Genomic DNA, 14260 nt, shown 5'->3' on the forward strand with positions numbered 1-14260 from the left:
AAAAACACAGACCTGAGTCATGAATCTGCAACAAAATGAAAATGTGCCAATTTATCATTTTCCAAAAATATTTTTATTTATTTTTCTCCAAAAACAGAAGTGACTTTGGCAAAACACACCAGACTTTGCAGGCATTTTCCAGCAACTCTGTCTAACTTCTCATGCCAGTACATATCACTTTGATGTCAGTTTATGACCCGATAAATAGCCTAATACTGTACCTTAAGGCATTGCAGCCAAGCCATCCAACACATCTGACAGTATTCCTGGAGTTTAACATGTTAGCGTTCTCTGTAAGAAACATGGGTTTATAGACACTGGTTTGTGCACATGTGTGCGCGGTTTCTCTACAAATCACTTTCTCCATACAGAGCACTGGAGAAGGAGGTGTAGTCCAAGGCACCTGGAGGAGCATCACTTCCCACATAGCGGGTCATGCGGCTGATGCAGTACTCAGCCTGCTCTGGGGGCAACTCCCTCTTTAGCTCCTCCACTGTGATGTATGTCTGAAAAACAGAGATGGAACATTGTCATGTGCAGTCATGTAAACTTTCACTTTTAAAAACAAGGTGCAGTAAGAGGCATACCAAATGTTTCTGGGCATGCTAAAACTACCTTCGCATTACCGTTTGAATCATTTAAATTCTATTAGGATGTGTGAATGTGCTTTTGACTGTAAAATGCATACTCATAGTCAGCCAGCTCACCTTATCAGATGCCAAGATCTTGAAGGATGCCATGACCTGTTCAGCGGTGTCTGTTTCAGCTGTCTCTCTGGTCATGAAGTCAATGAAGGCCTGGAAGGTGACCACTCCTGTGTTGTTGGGATCCACCAGGGTCATAATGCGTGCAAATTCAACTTCACCCTGAGTAGCAGAATTTGTAATAACAAAAGGAAGAGCTGGTTCATAATATGAATACTATACAAACAAACATACTATACTATGCAATGTTGTGTTGTTATGGCACAAAACGTTGTTTAATATCTTGTATCACAGTCACCAAATCATAGCCCATAGAGATGAGACAAGCACGGAAGTCATCTGGGTCCATCATGCCATTTCTCTTCTGCAAATCAGAGAGATCAGAGACTTTTCACATCATTTTGCATCATTAAAATGCAAAGAATCACCCTATAATTCCCTGATCTTTACAGCCACTGTCTACTCATTTTGATTATTTTCTAACCATTATCTACAGCTTTAGTGAGTAATTTACAAGGAACTGGCAGACAAAGGGTGATGCTGGTCTTTTCTGTGGAGAGATTTTTTACATTTATTTTATCTGACCTTTTCTTCTGTTGGAATGGAGAGGAGCGATACTAACTTTCACATACATGAGGTACTGAAATGTTTACGGCACAGACACCGCCTTCAGGTATCCCACATATATATCACAGGTTCCGCTGATGCACCACTTGAAGTGTTACTTCCGGCTAGAGGAATGTGTGACTTTTTAGGAGATAAAAGTCTACTTTTAACCACAGCTAAACCAGCTGGCATTTTGGATACAATTTTTCTGTCAATATATATATTTCTATTTTCTTGCTCTTGTTCAGTCAGAAAGCTTAAATGTACGATTAAACCTCACTCATATTTCCCGCTGTGTCAGTCACCCCGCCACTAACGTCTGTCAATCATCATGCAATCTGACACCTTTACAGTTTTGCGCAGGCAGCAGCTCTTCGAGCAGGTTTTATGGCATTTAAGCACTATTAAATTGTATTAAAACCAATGTATTTCTTGAACTTAATATTGGACAATGTATATTCCAATGCATATCTTTGCTATTTTAAAACTATTTTTACAATTTTTTTTAACCATGTGAAACCAAGTTGGCAGGGGCTCTAAAAATCTAAATTACAAAACTCTATTGAATAAACTAACACGGGACCTGGTTCATATCTCACCCTGTCAAAGTGGTTGAAGGAGGCCCTGAACTCATTGAGCTGTTCCTGGCTGATGCCTTTGGCATCGCGGGTCAGGATCTGGTTCTCCACCTCATTGATGGTGCGGGCGATGGTGGTAAGTAACTGCTCCCAGCCCACACGGACATGCTGCATCATGCAACAGAAATTAACCAATAAGGATCTTGCATGAAAATCATGCCCAGAATAGGACAGTGGAGCAGAGACTGAGAGAAAGCAGCGCAAACAATTTTATAATTCAGTAAAAGTAGACATACCTCCATGGTGTAGTTGGTGTGCTTGTTGTCAAAAATAAGTCCCTCTTGACTAAGTTGATGGTCTCCTTCCAGTTTGTCAATGTTGGATTTGTAGTTAATGATATTTTGTTCATATTGCTTTAGATTGTTCATCTGTTCCTCCAGTGAGCCAGCAATGTCAATAGACACGTGGCTGATCTCCTGGAGACACATTTGGGAGACACATTTGTGTGTGTGAAGTACGACATTGAATTATTGCAGCATCATTAGTCTGAGACTGGTCTGAAGTACCTCCATCTTGGTCTGAATCCAGGGTCCAATGATGTTGGCCTGGGCAGCAAACTGGCGTCGCAGCCTCTCATTGGCCTGCTGCCTGGCCACCTCCTCCTGCAAAATCTGATCACGCATTGGGCCCAGCTGTTTCACCTGACATGGGAAAAAAGGATATGAAGCAATAGGCTCAGACAGAAAGACGAGGAAATAACATTTACATTAACTCTGTCTCATTAAAATTCAAATGTCATCTCTTAGTATGTAACAGAGCTCTAATGCAGTTGGAAAGAAGCTGTCAGACTCACAGCCTCCCACTTGTTGATAATGTCCTGTGGGGTGATGACAGTGTAGGGGTTCTCGCCCAACACTTTGATCCCATAAGTCTGAGCAATCTTCAGGATCTCATTTTGGATACCCATGATGGCCACTCGCTCCTTATCCGCCTCAGGCAGAGTGGCCTTGAACTGGTCGTGAGCTGTGATCAAACTCTGTGGCAGTGAAAGGAACAAATGGGCAGGGAGAAAGAGAGGAATGCAACGGAGGCAAGGTACAAGTAAATGAAGAGGGGGTGTTTGTGAGAACACTGCCTTTAAACTCTCACAGGACAAACAGGAACTTGAGTGTCATTGACAGTGAAGAAGCAAAAGTTTAATTCACACCTGAATTTCCTCAATGCTGTGTACAATGAACATGTCCTTCAGGTCCTCCATGGCTCCATCCATCCAGTTGTTGAATGGCGCTGCCCTCTTGGCGAACTCCAGGTACAACTGGTCAATAGTCTCACACAGCTTCTCCACACGCTGAAGCAAGGCATGGTATTAAGGACACAACACTAAAACTGATTTGTAATCACAAAATGCAGTTTATGAAATCGCATACAAGTCTTATGCTAGTTCCGGCAGGTGTCTAATAATATCTGCACAAATCTGTACCTCCAGAGAATCTCTCCTCTTCTGGGTCAGAGTGCCCAGATTGTCCCACTGGTCACAAATACCCTGGCAACGGGCATTAATAGTAGCTGCATCATGATAGTCTAACTCACTGCAAAACAAACATGATAATTATTGTTTTTCTGTCTTCCCTCCTATCTATAAGACATAATGCCATGAATCTCCTGGAAAGAGCTTGATGTGGTAGAACAGAATTTCATTCTTACTTGAGCTCCTGTGCAATAGCAGCAATCTGTTCCACTCTGTCCTGGTGAGCAGCAAGGTCACTCTCGAAGGCCTCGTGCTTCCTCATCAGGGCACGGATCTCTATTAGTGAGGCTGACTCATAGTCCTTGAGAGAAAGCAGCTCCTGCTTACCTGCATGGTATGCACATTAAAAAAGGATGTGAACCAATGTAAAAATCACTTTTAAGCTAGTGGACCAAAGTCCAGACAAATTCAAATACAAACTTTCTGGTTTTGCTTTTGGGCTTTATAATACTGATATACTGCTATAATTCTGATATTCACAGTTTCTGCTTGGTACCTGTGGTCCACGCCTCATGCAGGGAGCACTTCTGCTTGAACTTCTCAGCCAAGTGGTCAAGTCTCTCCAGGCGGCGGATTTCTGTCAGCAACCACTCCTCATAGCCCTTCTCCACCTGCTCCAGACCCTTCCAGGCATTAGCAATGTCCTGTAGCATAAGGTAGAGTTGCACTGTAGCAGGACAGTTTTTTCCAGGGGCAATCAATCTATACCTGCATGTAACTTGAATGAGCCTGAAAACGTCAGTCGGCTGAAAGAGGTTATATCTAGAATAGAATATTAATGGATGATAATTTTTAGTTTTTCAATCTTCATAACTTTCCATATAGTTTTAATTTTATAACTATTTCTGCAATTGTTTTTATTTTATTTATAATACCATTTTCATGACTGTTTTATCATTAAAAACTGTTTAGCATTGTTGTCTTTAGATTTCCCATCATGTTTTGGGTATTTCAGGAAAATATGCATCCCATATACTATCTTCATTAGGGGATTCTTATTGTCAAGTAATTGCCGTGATGTAACACAAGTGCTGAAACAACAAGGTGCTCATACCGAAACCATCTTGCCCTCAGAGGGCATGAAGGCAGGCCTGTTGCTAAGCCTCAGCTTGGTCTGCAGGGTGTTGAAGTTGATCTCCAGCTGGCACTTCTCCTGGACCTTGGGAGGCTTGTGCACACGGCGGTAGTCCCTGAAGTCCTCCAGCTTCTGCTGCATGGCTTGCATAGTCTGCTCTGCCACACGGTTCTCCAACCAAGGGATGGTCCTTCGGATCCACTCAAGCAGCTGTGAACCATTTCATGTGATTACATAATTTGAGGGCAAATAGTCTGCTAACAGACATCCAATAAGAGTGGAAAAAGAAAATTTACCTCACTGGCCAGTTTCTCATACTCTTCCATCAGCCTCTCATTCTCTTGGTTCACAGCCAGCACTTTGCAGATCCTGTTAGCTGCAGTCTCAGCCTACAGAAGAGCACAGGAATGGCTACAGTGGGAAACTGAATTCAGCATGAAAGGTTCTTTCTCTTTAATAGAAGTTAATACCTATAATATTCTCCATACCTGCTCTGCACCAGCGAAAGCATGGTAAAAGCAAGACACATAGGTCATAATAGCTTTCTCATCAGGTTTTGGTGTGTTCACGATATCTGAGAATGAACAAGATGGTGCAATAATTTATAATCAATGGATTAGTCATTTCATAAGCACATAATACATAAGACCTGAATTAATTCCAAATTACAAAGCAGGTTCCATTTAAGGCTGTTCCATAGATACGTACCTTCTGCATCAAGCATTTTGGGGATATCAAGGAATTTCTCTGCTACTTCAAATGCAGTGTTGAGGTTGCCAACAGGGTCATCCTAGAAAAGCAAGGAATGCCAGATGATTTAAAACCATACAGAAGCATGGGAATTTTAGAAACACATAAAAACAATGCAATTTTTTTAAACAGGGTCAACCAACAAATAAATATAAAATGGCTTAGATGATTTGGAAACAGTATGAAACCTACATTACAAGCAACACACACACACACACAAAAATCCAGCATTCTTAGAAAATGCCAAATTTATTTCTATGTAGGCTGATGTATTGAAAAGGAGTCATTGTTGTGTTCTTATTAGATAGAGAGATGAGTAGGACTACACACAGAGTATTCAAGCATGAGGGAGAGAGAGAGCGGAGAGCACCTTGCGCAGTTTGGAGTAGTCAATAAGATCAGGTCTGTGTCTGTGGATGAGGGCACACAGAGCCAAGCCATCCTTCCAGCTGAGACACAGACGATGAGAAGATGAGATAGAGAGTGGAAAAGATGAAGAGCATAATGAGAGAAAAGGGCACAGAAGGCAGGAGTGATGAATAAAAGATGATCAAGAGATTAGGATAATGGATGAAGCCTGTCATTCTAGCAAGTTTAGAAATGCAGATGAGGTGGATGTTGGTGTGAAATTAAAAACAAACACCATAAACACATAAACTTGCTAGCGTCAGCATAAACTAGGATGGTTACGAGCCATGCTTTACTCTTCACCTGAGAAGAGAAGCAGAGCTCACCTGATGTGGAAGTTCTGCACGTTCACATTCCTATATGGGGCAGTTTTCCTTTGGCACCACAGCAGCAAGCCTTCCTTAGCAGAGGTCTCTGAGAGAAGGGCATCAGTAAATGCTACTACCACCTGATTCATAAAGATCATTATGTCCTGGTTTTGATAAGGTTTTGATTGGAGAGCTGAAAGTCCCATCACCTTCTATAGAGATGTCCTGTATAGCGAAACGCAGGATGATGGTCCAGATCATGCCAAGGGTCATTTTCACATTACCATCCACAATCTCTGCGAGGTGACAGAGAAGAGTAGAAGCATCAGAACAGAAAGACAATAACTTGAGAGCATCAAGAAAAGGAATAAGGAGGAAAAAAGGAGAGAAGAAGAAAAGCTTACCCTCAGCACCAATAGACACCAGCTTGACTCCCTTGCTGGAAATGAAGTCCAGAGCCTTGTTCACATTGGCAATCTTATGGAAGCGCATTTTCCCTTTGTCTGGCTTTGGAAGTCTCTCACCTGTAATGAAAAGCAAAAGGAATAAGAGGCATTTCTCACAAGAGAAGATCTTACAATTAAGGAACGTACCAGTGAATGAGGATAATACAACCAAGGACACTAAGATATTAAGATATTAATCTCTCCATAATATATATATATATATATATATATATATATATATATATATATATATATATATATATATATATATATATATATGTTTCCTGCTTTGAGATATAAAGGCATTACACAAATAGTCTATGTTGATATGGAGAATGCATACCACTATAACAATAACAATAGCATATACATTAGACATTAAACTCTCCAAAGTACTTCAGATGTATGATTCACAATTTTTTGTTCTTTTTGTTGTTGTTGCTTTTTGTTTGTTTGTTTGGGTTTGGTTTTTTTTTGGCAAAGTGATAAAAGACTTGCCATATGCCTACAAATTATTTCATAATATTCATATTAGTGGTTTAAGTTATCATAAAACTGGCCTAAGATGCTTCCTACCCGAGATGACTTCCAGCAACAGCATAAGTTTGAGTCCATTCCTGAAGTCCTCCTCGATGTTCTCAATCTGTGTCCCAGCCTTGCGCAGATGAGAGTTGCACCAGGCGGTGAATGTCTGAGATTGGTAGAATAAACCAGTGAACACCATAAATCCATGGATCAACATCTAAGAGATCTTTTAATGTTGTCAAATTTTCCTTCAATAAAAATTATTCCTTAAAAGGCTTAACATTGAAGTAAGATTATCTTTATAAAATGAGGGATTATGCAGTTATAAAACATCTGCACATACAGATGGAAACCACTTTCAGAGAAGTTTAAAGAAGTTTATTTCATTTTCACCCCTTTTCAAGGTTGGGAGGTTGGATGCAGTACTTCTGGAGTAACCTGACATTAAGTGTTTGGGTATTTAGCTCAAGAGCCCACTGGTAGTATTCAGTGAAGCTGGATCTGAAACCTTCTGGAACTTGGTTAGTATCTCTGGTGCCTGTATTATGACTGAATCCAGAACCCTGTGATTTCAAAGTATTCTGGGAGCAGATTCCTCAGCCACTAGAAATCCTTAAACATATCTAAAGGTTGTTTTACAGTGTAGTTTATATATAGGTAAATGGATACATGGGATCCAGATACACAGAATGGCCTAAAGCCTGCAATGATAAACAGCTCCCAGACCAGATTGAGCACCTATGTGGAGCCAGGGAAGAAGACCTAGAATGTTTGCCCAAGAGGTGACTAAAGAATGCTCAGGCCCGATGTAATTTGATGTAAGCCTGGAAGCGGAGAGCCTCGTGCAGCAGGTGTCTACCCCTCAAATTACCCCCTCCTGCCACAGATGACCAAATTAAGCCCATACCCTATGGGAGGCCATAGATGCAGGAGAAGCAGATGATATATATGGTGACTAGGAGACACCAGCAGACAGCTGAGAGCACAGCATTCCTGGAATAGATGCATGCCGCACTGAGGCAACTCCGGATAGCTGGGTCTTTAAAAATTGGCTGTCTGTTTTAAATAATTGTTTAAATATGCCGATGACATCTCAGCATATGGATTATTTCAGTGGCAATGAACAATCAATGATTTCATGGGCCAATCCAATATAACTATTAAATGAAAGAGTACTGTAAAATAATGCATGTCACTGAACAAAAGCCATGGTTATGGTCTACCTTTAGAGGCAATTTTACTGCATAACTTAGAAGAAGAAACAGGTTTAGTAAGAAACAATGACAGCCTTTTAACTAAATAGACATGTTGACTGGATTTGTTTTTAAATATTAAAGATTAAATAAATTGTGATAGCTTTAGCTTTATAAATGGTAATAGCTTTAGCATTTTCTCTTAATACATAAGGTGATTCACAGTTTAATTGCATCAAATGCATGTGCCCTTGCCATTGTTAAAAAGACGTTCTAAAAGTCAGAAGATTGCATATTTACATTTTAGTTGTCCCTGCCATATGACTCTTATTAATGGCTATATATAGAGACATTGGGAGAAATTGTATGAATAGTGGTAAACTCGTAGACTCAATCATGATATAGCAAGGATGCTGCTTTGGAAATTGGGTTTAGAAATCCTGTTGACACATGGTTATTACATCTTCACTGAATCTGTCTGTTTCTTACAAACACAAGCTCCTAAACCCTGATATTTTTCTACATGTAACTTTTGTTTTAATATGGATGGCTTGCCATATTAGCTCGGCAGTCACCACTTTCCTTAAGTTCAAATGTTCAATCAAAAACATCAGAAGATCTTCTAAAAACATGCCACAAGCTACTGGGAAATGGAGTTGAGCTGCTCTCCAAAACTGTTGTACACCTCCTCCAACGATTTACAAGCTTTGGCTTAGTCTGGGTTTGGGAAACTGTGCTTTAGTAGCTTGTCCACTGACTATGCATTATGCTTCTTGGGTTTGTGAAGATAGATCATACGTACATACATTTTTCCTACAGTAGTAAGTTACTACATGGTCAACAAAAATGTACATACATAACACATGACAAAACTCCATAAAAGTAAGTCCCTGCTTTGAGATGGAAAGCCATCCATTATTACACTACTGCATGAGGAGAGGGTACGGCTGGGGAAGCAGGGAGGCTGTGGGTCTGGGCTGGCTCAGCCAAGGAATGGGAAGGAAAGCAGAGGGAAGCATGTGGCCTACACAGGGAGAGAATGCATGTTAACCTGCATTCATGCAGACAGAAAACAAAGGTGTGTACATAAGTGTATGTATTTGTGTGTGTGTGTGTGTGTGTGTTTGCTTGCTCAATCATGGAGAGGTGTTATACAAACTGACAAGTTGACAAAGTATATATAGTATTCACATGTGCTATGTATGCTTGCACAGTAAAACTTAAATCATGAAATTGCTTGACTATTGTCACTGTTCTGACAGTATCTGAAAAAAACAGAAATAAGAAATGATTGTGACTGACCGACAGTTAAACAGTTTTATCTATGCATGTGATGTCTATGTAATAATGTAGTGAAGTCTGGACATAACTGCACATTGACTATTTTTGGTTTTTTGGCTCTGTATTCAATACATTGATTTTGTCTGTGACTATAAGAATAAGGAGAAGAAGCTCATCTTAAATTTGAAGAATCTCTAATAAATGAGGTTTATAGAAACCACAGCATTTTCTCAGGGAGATTTCAAGAAACCACAAGTAATTAGAGATGTTCCTGTTGATTTGTTTTGGGGGGGCAGCGGTGTCATCTATGAGACGGCTACTGACAAGTCTAGATGCGGCATTTGGAATCCAAAGTCTTTTGCTGTTGTTTTGAAAGAGGTGAGGCCAGTAAAAATGGCTGATTATATGAGGCTGTTGGAAAAATTCATAGCTACATTATGTGTCAAAATCACAGAAGCAAAAACACACAGCTAAGCTTGCAATGGTAAACATGGCAGACCACAGAATACCACAAAAGAATGATGACTAAAAAAAACATTTAACAAAAAAATCAAGAACACTGTCTAAAGTGCAGGCCTTTATGTCTTAAATATGTCCACTGATATATTGGCAGGCTGATATCTCAAAAAATAATCCAAATTAAAACAGACAATCCATATGTTTGCACCATATGCATATTAATTAATGAAGTAGGAATGCAACCAGCCTTGCATTTACCTGTCAAAAATGATGAGAAATTGGCATGTTTAGTGTAGGCTACAGTAATATTTTATGGGAGGATACTGATGAGGTGTCTGACAGAGGCTGCAGCAAGATGAATTCTGTCAATAGACGTGTCATAACTGCGCAGATCCAAATAACTGGCCCGAATCTCAACGGATAATATAGAATTTTGCAGCCAAACACACAAACAAAATAACACTACACAAACTATGAAGGGCCGAAACGTGGATTGGTCTTGTTTGTCCAGGTCCATCCAGACTCCAGTAAGCCTATATTTCACTTACTGAACACCAGACTAATGGCAAAAAGATACCAAAACAAGCAGTGAATAATTAATAATAACTACAGCATGGAATAGCTGGAAGAGCCATGGAATAAAGTCTACTGATATTTGTGCACCACAAACCTCAGGTAGGCCAAGAGCTAAGCAGATTTTACTTATAGCTATTACTGACAGTCCCCTGAAAAAGGCTTGCGATTCCTATGTGATTTGTCCAATATAGACAAATATCCTTGTTTAAAGATGACAAGCTGAATTTTATCCTCATAGTCAAATCCAGTGTGCTGGAATACAGAGCTAAAACAATATCAACTGTGTAACATGCACTTTCTGGGCAACTTTAAGTGCGACTACTGGATCCTAATTGTGACAAATATGCATTTGTGTGTTCACCTCATAGATTAAACAATTTAATGATCAAGTTTGCATAATTAACCATTATTTATCTGTAATATCAAATGAAATTAAATATAAGTCAGAATATTGCCTGCCTCATATTTCAGTAACATGGCCAATGGTAGCCTCAAAAGCCATTTCAGACACATAAAAACTGAAAAAAGTTGCATTGATCTAAAATGAAAGTAATGACTCAACACACTTCTGAAAGTATATGAATTAATTTCAAAATAACTTGACATACAAACTAGCTAAACCACTGAAACATTTTCAGATTGGAAGAGCAAATTTTGATTACATATGTGTATTTGACAACAAAATAATACACAGTGGTACATGTGTGTCTTAACCACATGGTTACTAACTACCATATTCTGGTTGATATACAGGCAAACAATTCATACCCTCTGTGCTATAATGAAGTGCTGTTTGTTTGATTGAATATGTTGGAAAAGAAGCTTTAAATCAGTCTGAGAGTAAGAATATACAGCACATTCAAGGGCCTTATTTTGGTGCTGAGATTCAGGTAGTGACCAGCAGTTAAACACACTCTACCAGTCCTGGTCTCATTCCTAGAACGAATGGGTAATTTCTATTCCAGCTAATTTTACTGTCTATTAAATATGCCATTTATTTCCATACTGAAAAGCAACAAACTCCATGCTCATTAGCTGCAGTAAGAGCTTGTCTACTGGACAATAATTTGCAAAGAAAACAGTAGGGCTAGATGATGTTTGAAAGTGGACTAAGCTGTCCAGAAGATATATGTGGTTGTGGTATTATGTAACACAGGGGAAAAAAAACTACACAAGAAGGCATCAACAATCTGCAATCTACTTTAAGATAAATAAAATTCAAGCCCGCTTGTGTCACTGAAGAGAATGTCGACTACTTCCCAAACAAAACAGATAGCTAACCAATACCTGAATAAACCTCTCAGAGTGCTGCTGTCAACCTTATCCACCTGAAATGCACCTAACCCCGCAGTTTATAGAAGCTCCCTTACAAGGACACCTCTTCTGGAATAGCAACACTGTCATTTGATCGTCCTCTTCCCCTCCCCCCCACCCAACAAGGTCGTAATAACATCACTTGGCCATGTAACACTCTCAGAAATAACAGAAAGAAAGAGTTATTCATATCACTTTTTTTCTGTCAAATCGCGGCTTGCGTAAACTTCAGCCAGGGGTATTAACTGCACTGGAGTATGAGGTGTGCACATCTGACGTTGCAAAACAATCACAAGGTTGCATGGGCAAACAAAAAGCAAGCATTATATGTACGTGGTAGAAAATTTTCATCAACAAATTTACTCACAGGTAGTGCAGATCTAGCACACTTCCAACTCACAGGGCTATTTTACATATACTGACAGCTATAAAGATTCTCCCATGTATACCCCAACACTGACATATAACTAGTTTAAGAAAATAAATAGTTGCAAATTGTGCATGCCCACAACAAAGATGCAGAACAGGAAGCAAACTATCACATTATGAAATAGTGAGCCTAGTAAGGCACAAGGCCACTGTATATAAAACTCTGGCATAATGTCATGCACTGGGCCAGCGAGGCTTAGACGCGATAATACATAACCCAAAGAGAAAATACAGCAGGAAAGTACTATGTGATAACAGAACTGCCTGGATGGATGCTTAAAAAAGGTAATCAGAACTGACTGTTCTAAAACAAACAAATATAAACAAACATGTTAAAAGAGGTAGACACTGAGTTATAAGAGGATTTTTTTTTTTTTTAATGGGGGCAATAATGTAATAAACAAAATGGCTTCAACTGAATTTTTCTATGTGCTTTGCCATCAGGCCACAAATCTATGTTTTATGCAATAAACAAAAAAGTATTTTTCAAAAACATGGTTTATATCCATTAAAGTCTTTAATTTGTAATTAACTTTGGGTACAAAAAAAGTCTAGTACTTTGTTGAATAAGAGTGTTAAAAGTTTTACAAAAAATATAACTGACATACATTAATAGAATATGATAGAAATAGTCAAAACACATTTCAAAAGTGAAAGTGAAGGAACTTCCTTGACAGCATCATGCAACTATGTGCGGCATCTTGAAGAGACCGCCGGCTGCAAAGAATGAACGGGATTAGAAGCAGCGTGACAAGGATGGGAAATACAGGTTCAGCATTTTTAGCCAAGGAATCTATTTGAAGCACTCCATATTGCTCAAGCCCCCCACGATGTCACCTGTTGCAGTCGCTTCACATAGTCAAGGCCTGCTATGCGCTGCAGGTGTGCCATCTAGCAGCTGCAGGAAGGCTTGGTGTGAAGACCTGCTCAAAATCGTAATTTAAATTAAGGTGACAGTATAAATCTGCCATGGCCATCTAGAATCTAAAATTTGCGGATTTTGAAAATGACAAGACTGAATTTTGCTAGAGGAATTGTAGGACGTATTTATGTATTATTTACCAAAGCCCTAATGAGAATGGGGGAGCTATCAAACACCGTATTGGAGGGGAGAGGTGTAGGGGTTAATCGAGTGCCTCACACATAAGCTTATCAATAAAAGTAGGCTATAGTTCAGTCAAGCAAATTAACAACTGTGATATTTTCTTTTAATTGGGGTGCAGTCAACACCGATTTGCAGGGCTTAATCTAAGATGTGGAAACTTTGTAAAAGTACAAAGCTTATAGCACACAAACAAACCCTGTTCGGACTGTACCTTGCGTTGTTGTTTCTCCCAAGCCGGGTCCAGCAGCAAGTCTCGGTCCCAGTCTTCCTCCGGGACCATGTAATCCTCAGATGAAATCATAAGGTAAGAGCTATTATACTGCACTTGCGTTTCAATCGCTGTCATTTTGCCGTTTCTACTGGGATGTTAATATCCCTTTAATCTTTGAGAACTGTCCCGCAACTTTTAATTCAGTATGGGAGTGCTGGCGGCTGCAATATGTCCTGTACGGCTTTGGAAACGCTGCCCAAGGAGAGTCCAAATCCCTGCGTATAGTAACTTCGCCTACCGCCCGATGAACCGGCAGCCGGTACCTCCACTCCTGCTCAGCGTACATGTGACGGTTCTCAAATAAGTATGACCGACGCAACATTTGCGCCTGGGCAACACTTAAAAGGCAACAAGGCGGGATCTGCCTAATGGGGTCGAACGATAACGTGTTGCTGTTCACAAATGAAATTTAATCGATTATTTTTGGGGGGAGCGGACCGCACCGACGACGTGATTTGCCGTTGGACATGAGTGTGTAAACCGAGCTGAACTAGTCGCCTGTAGGCTACAAGGCATTACACAACTCACCCGACACTGGAGAAGCCACAGGCAATTTTGTATTCATGGATCTTAACTGACGTACAGGAAACTTAGACCTTTGAGATTTCTTTAAAAATTACAGATTTGACGCAGTTAAACCATTATTTAGGTTAAAAAATAAATAAATAAAAATACATCGATATATAAACCCACTGAAGCACCAA

The 14260-nt window shown here is 39.7% G+C and overlaps 1 protein-coding gene across 1 annotated transcript; it reads right to left on the bottom strand.

Annotated features, from left to right (window-relative positions):
• Positions 1-50: 50 nt before the first annotated feature.
• On the bottom strand, positions 51-13956 carry actn3a (actinin alpha 3a). The gene is made up of 21 exons (XM_027023864.3): positions 13497-13956; positions 6980-7094; positions 6362-6481; positions 6167-6253; positions 5976-6063; positions 5612-5690; positions 5200-5281; positions 4980-5065; positions 4788-4880; positions 4471-4701; positions 3913-4060; positions 3593-3743; positions 3369-3477; positions 3096-3236; positions 2742-2924; positions 2455-2589; positions 2185-2364; positions 1910-2056; positions 1003-1068; positions 708-866; positions 51-506 (listed from the first exon to the last, which is right to left on the bottom strand). Exons 1-21 carry the CDS (start codon positions 13629-13631, stop codon positions 348-350), a joined length of 2694 nt encoding a protein of 897 aa, XP_026879665.2. The 5' UTR covers positions 13632-13956; the 3' UTR covers positions 51-347.
• Between the last annotated feature and the right edge of the window lie 304 nt (positions 13957-14260).

Source organism: Electrophorus electricus, chromosome 8 (genome assembly GCF_041902795.1).
Source record: "Electrophorus electricus isolate QZ-2024a chromosome 8, ASM4190279v1, whole genome shotgun sequence".
Classification (NCBI taxonomy): Eukaryota; Metazoa; Chordata; class Actinopteri; order Gymnotiformes; family Gymnotidae; genus Electrophorus; species Electrophorus electricus.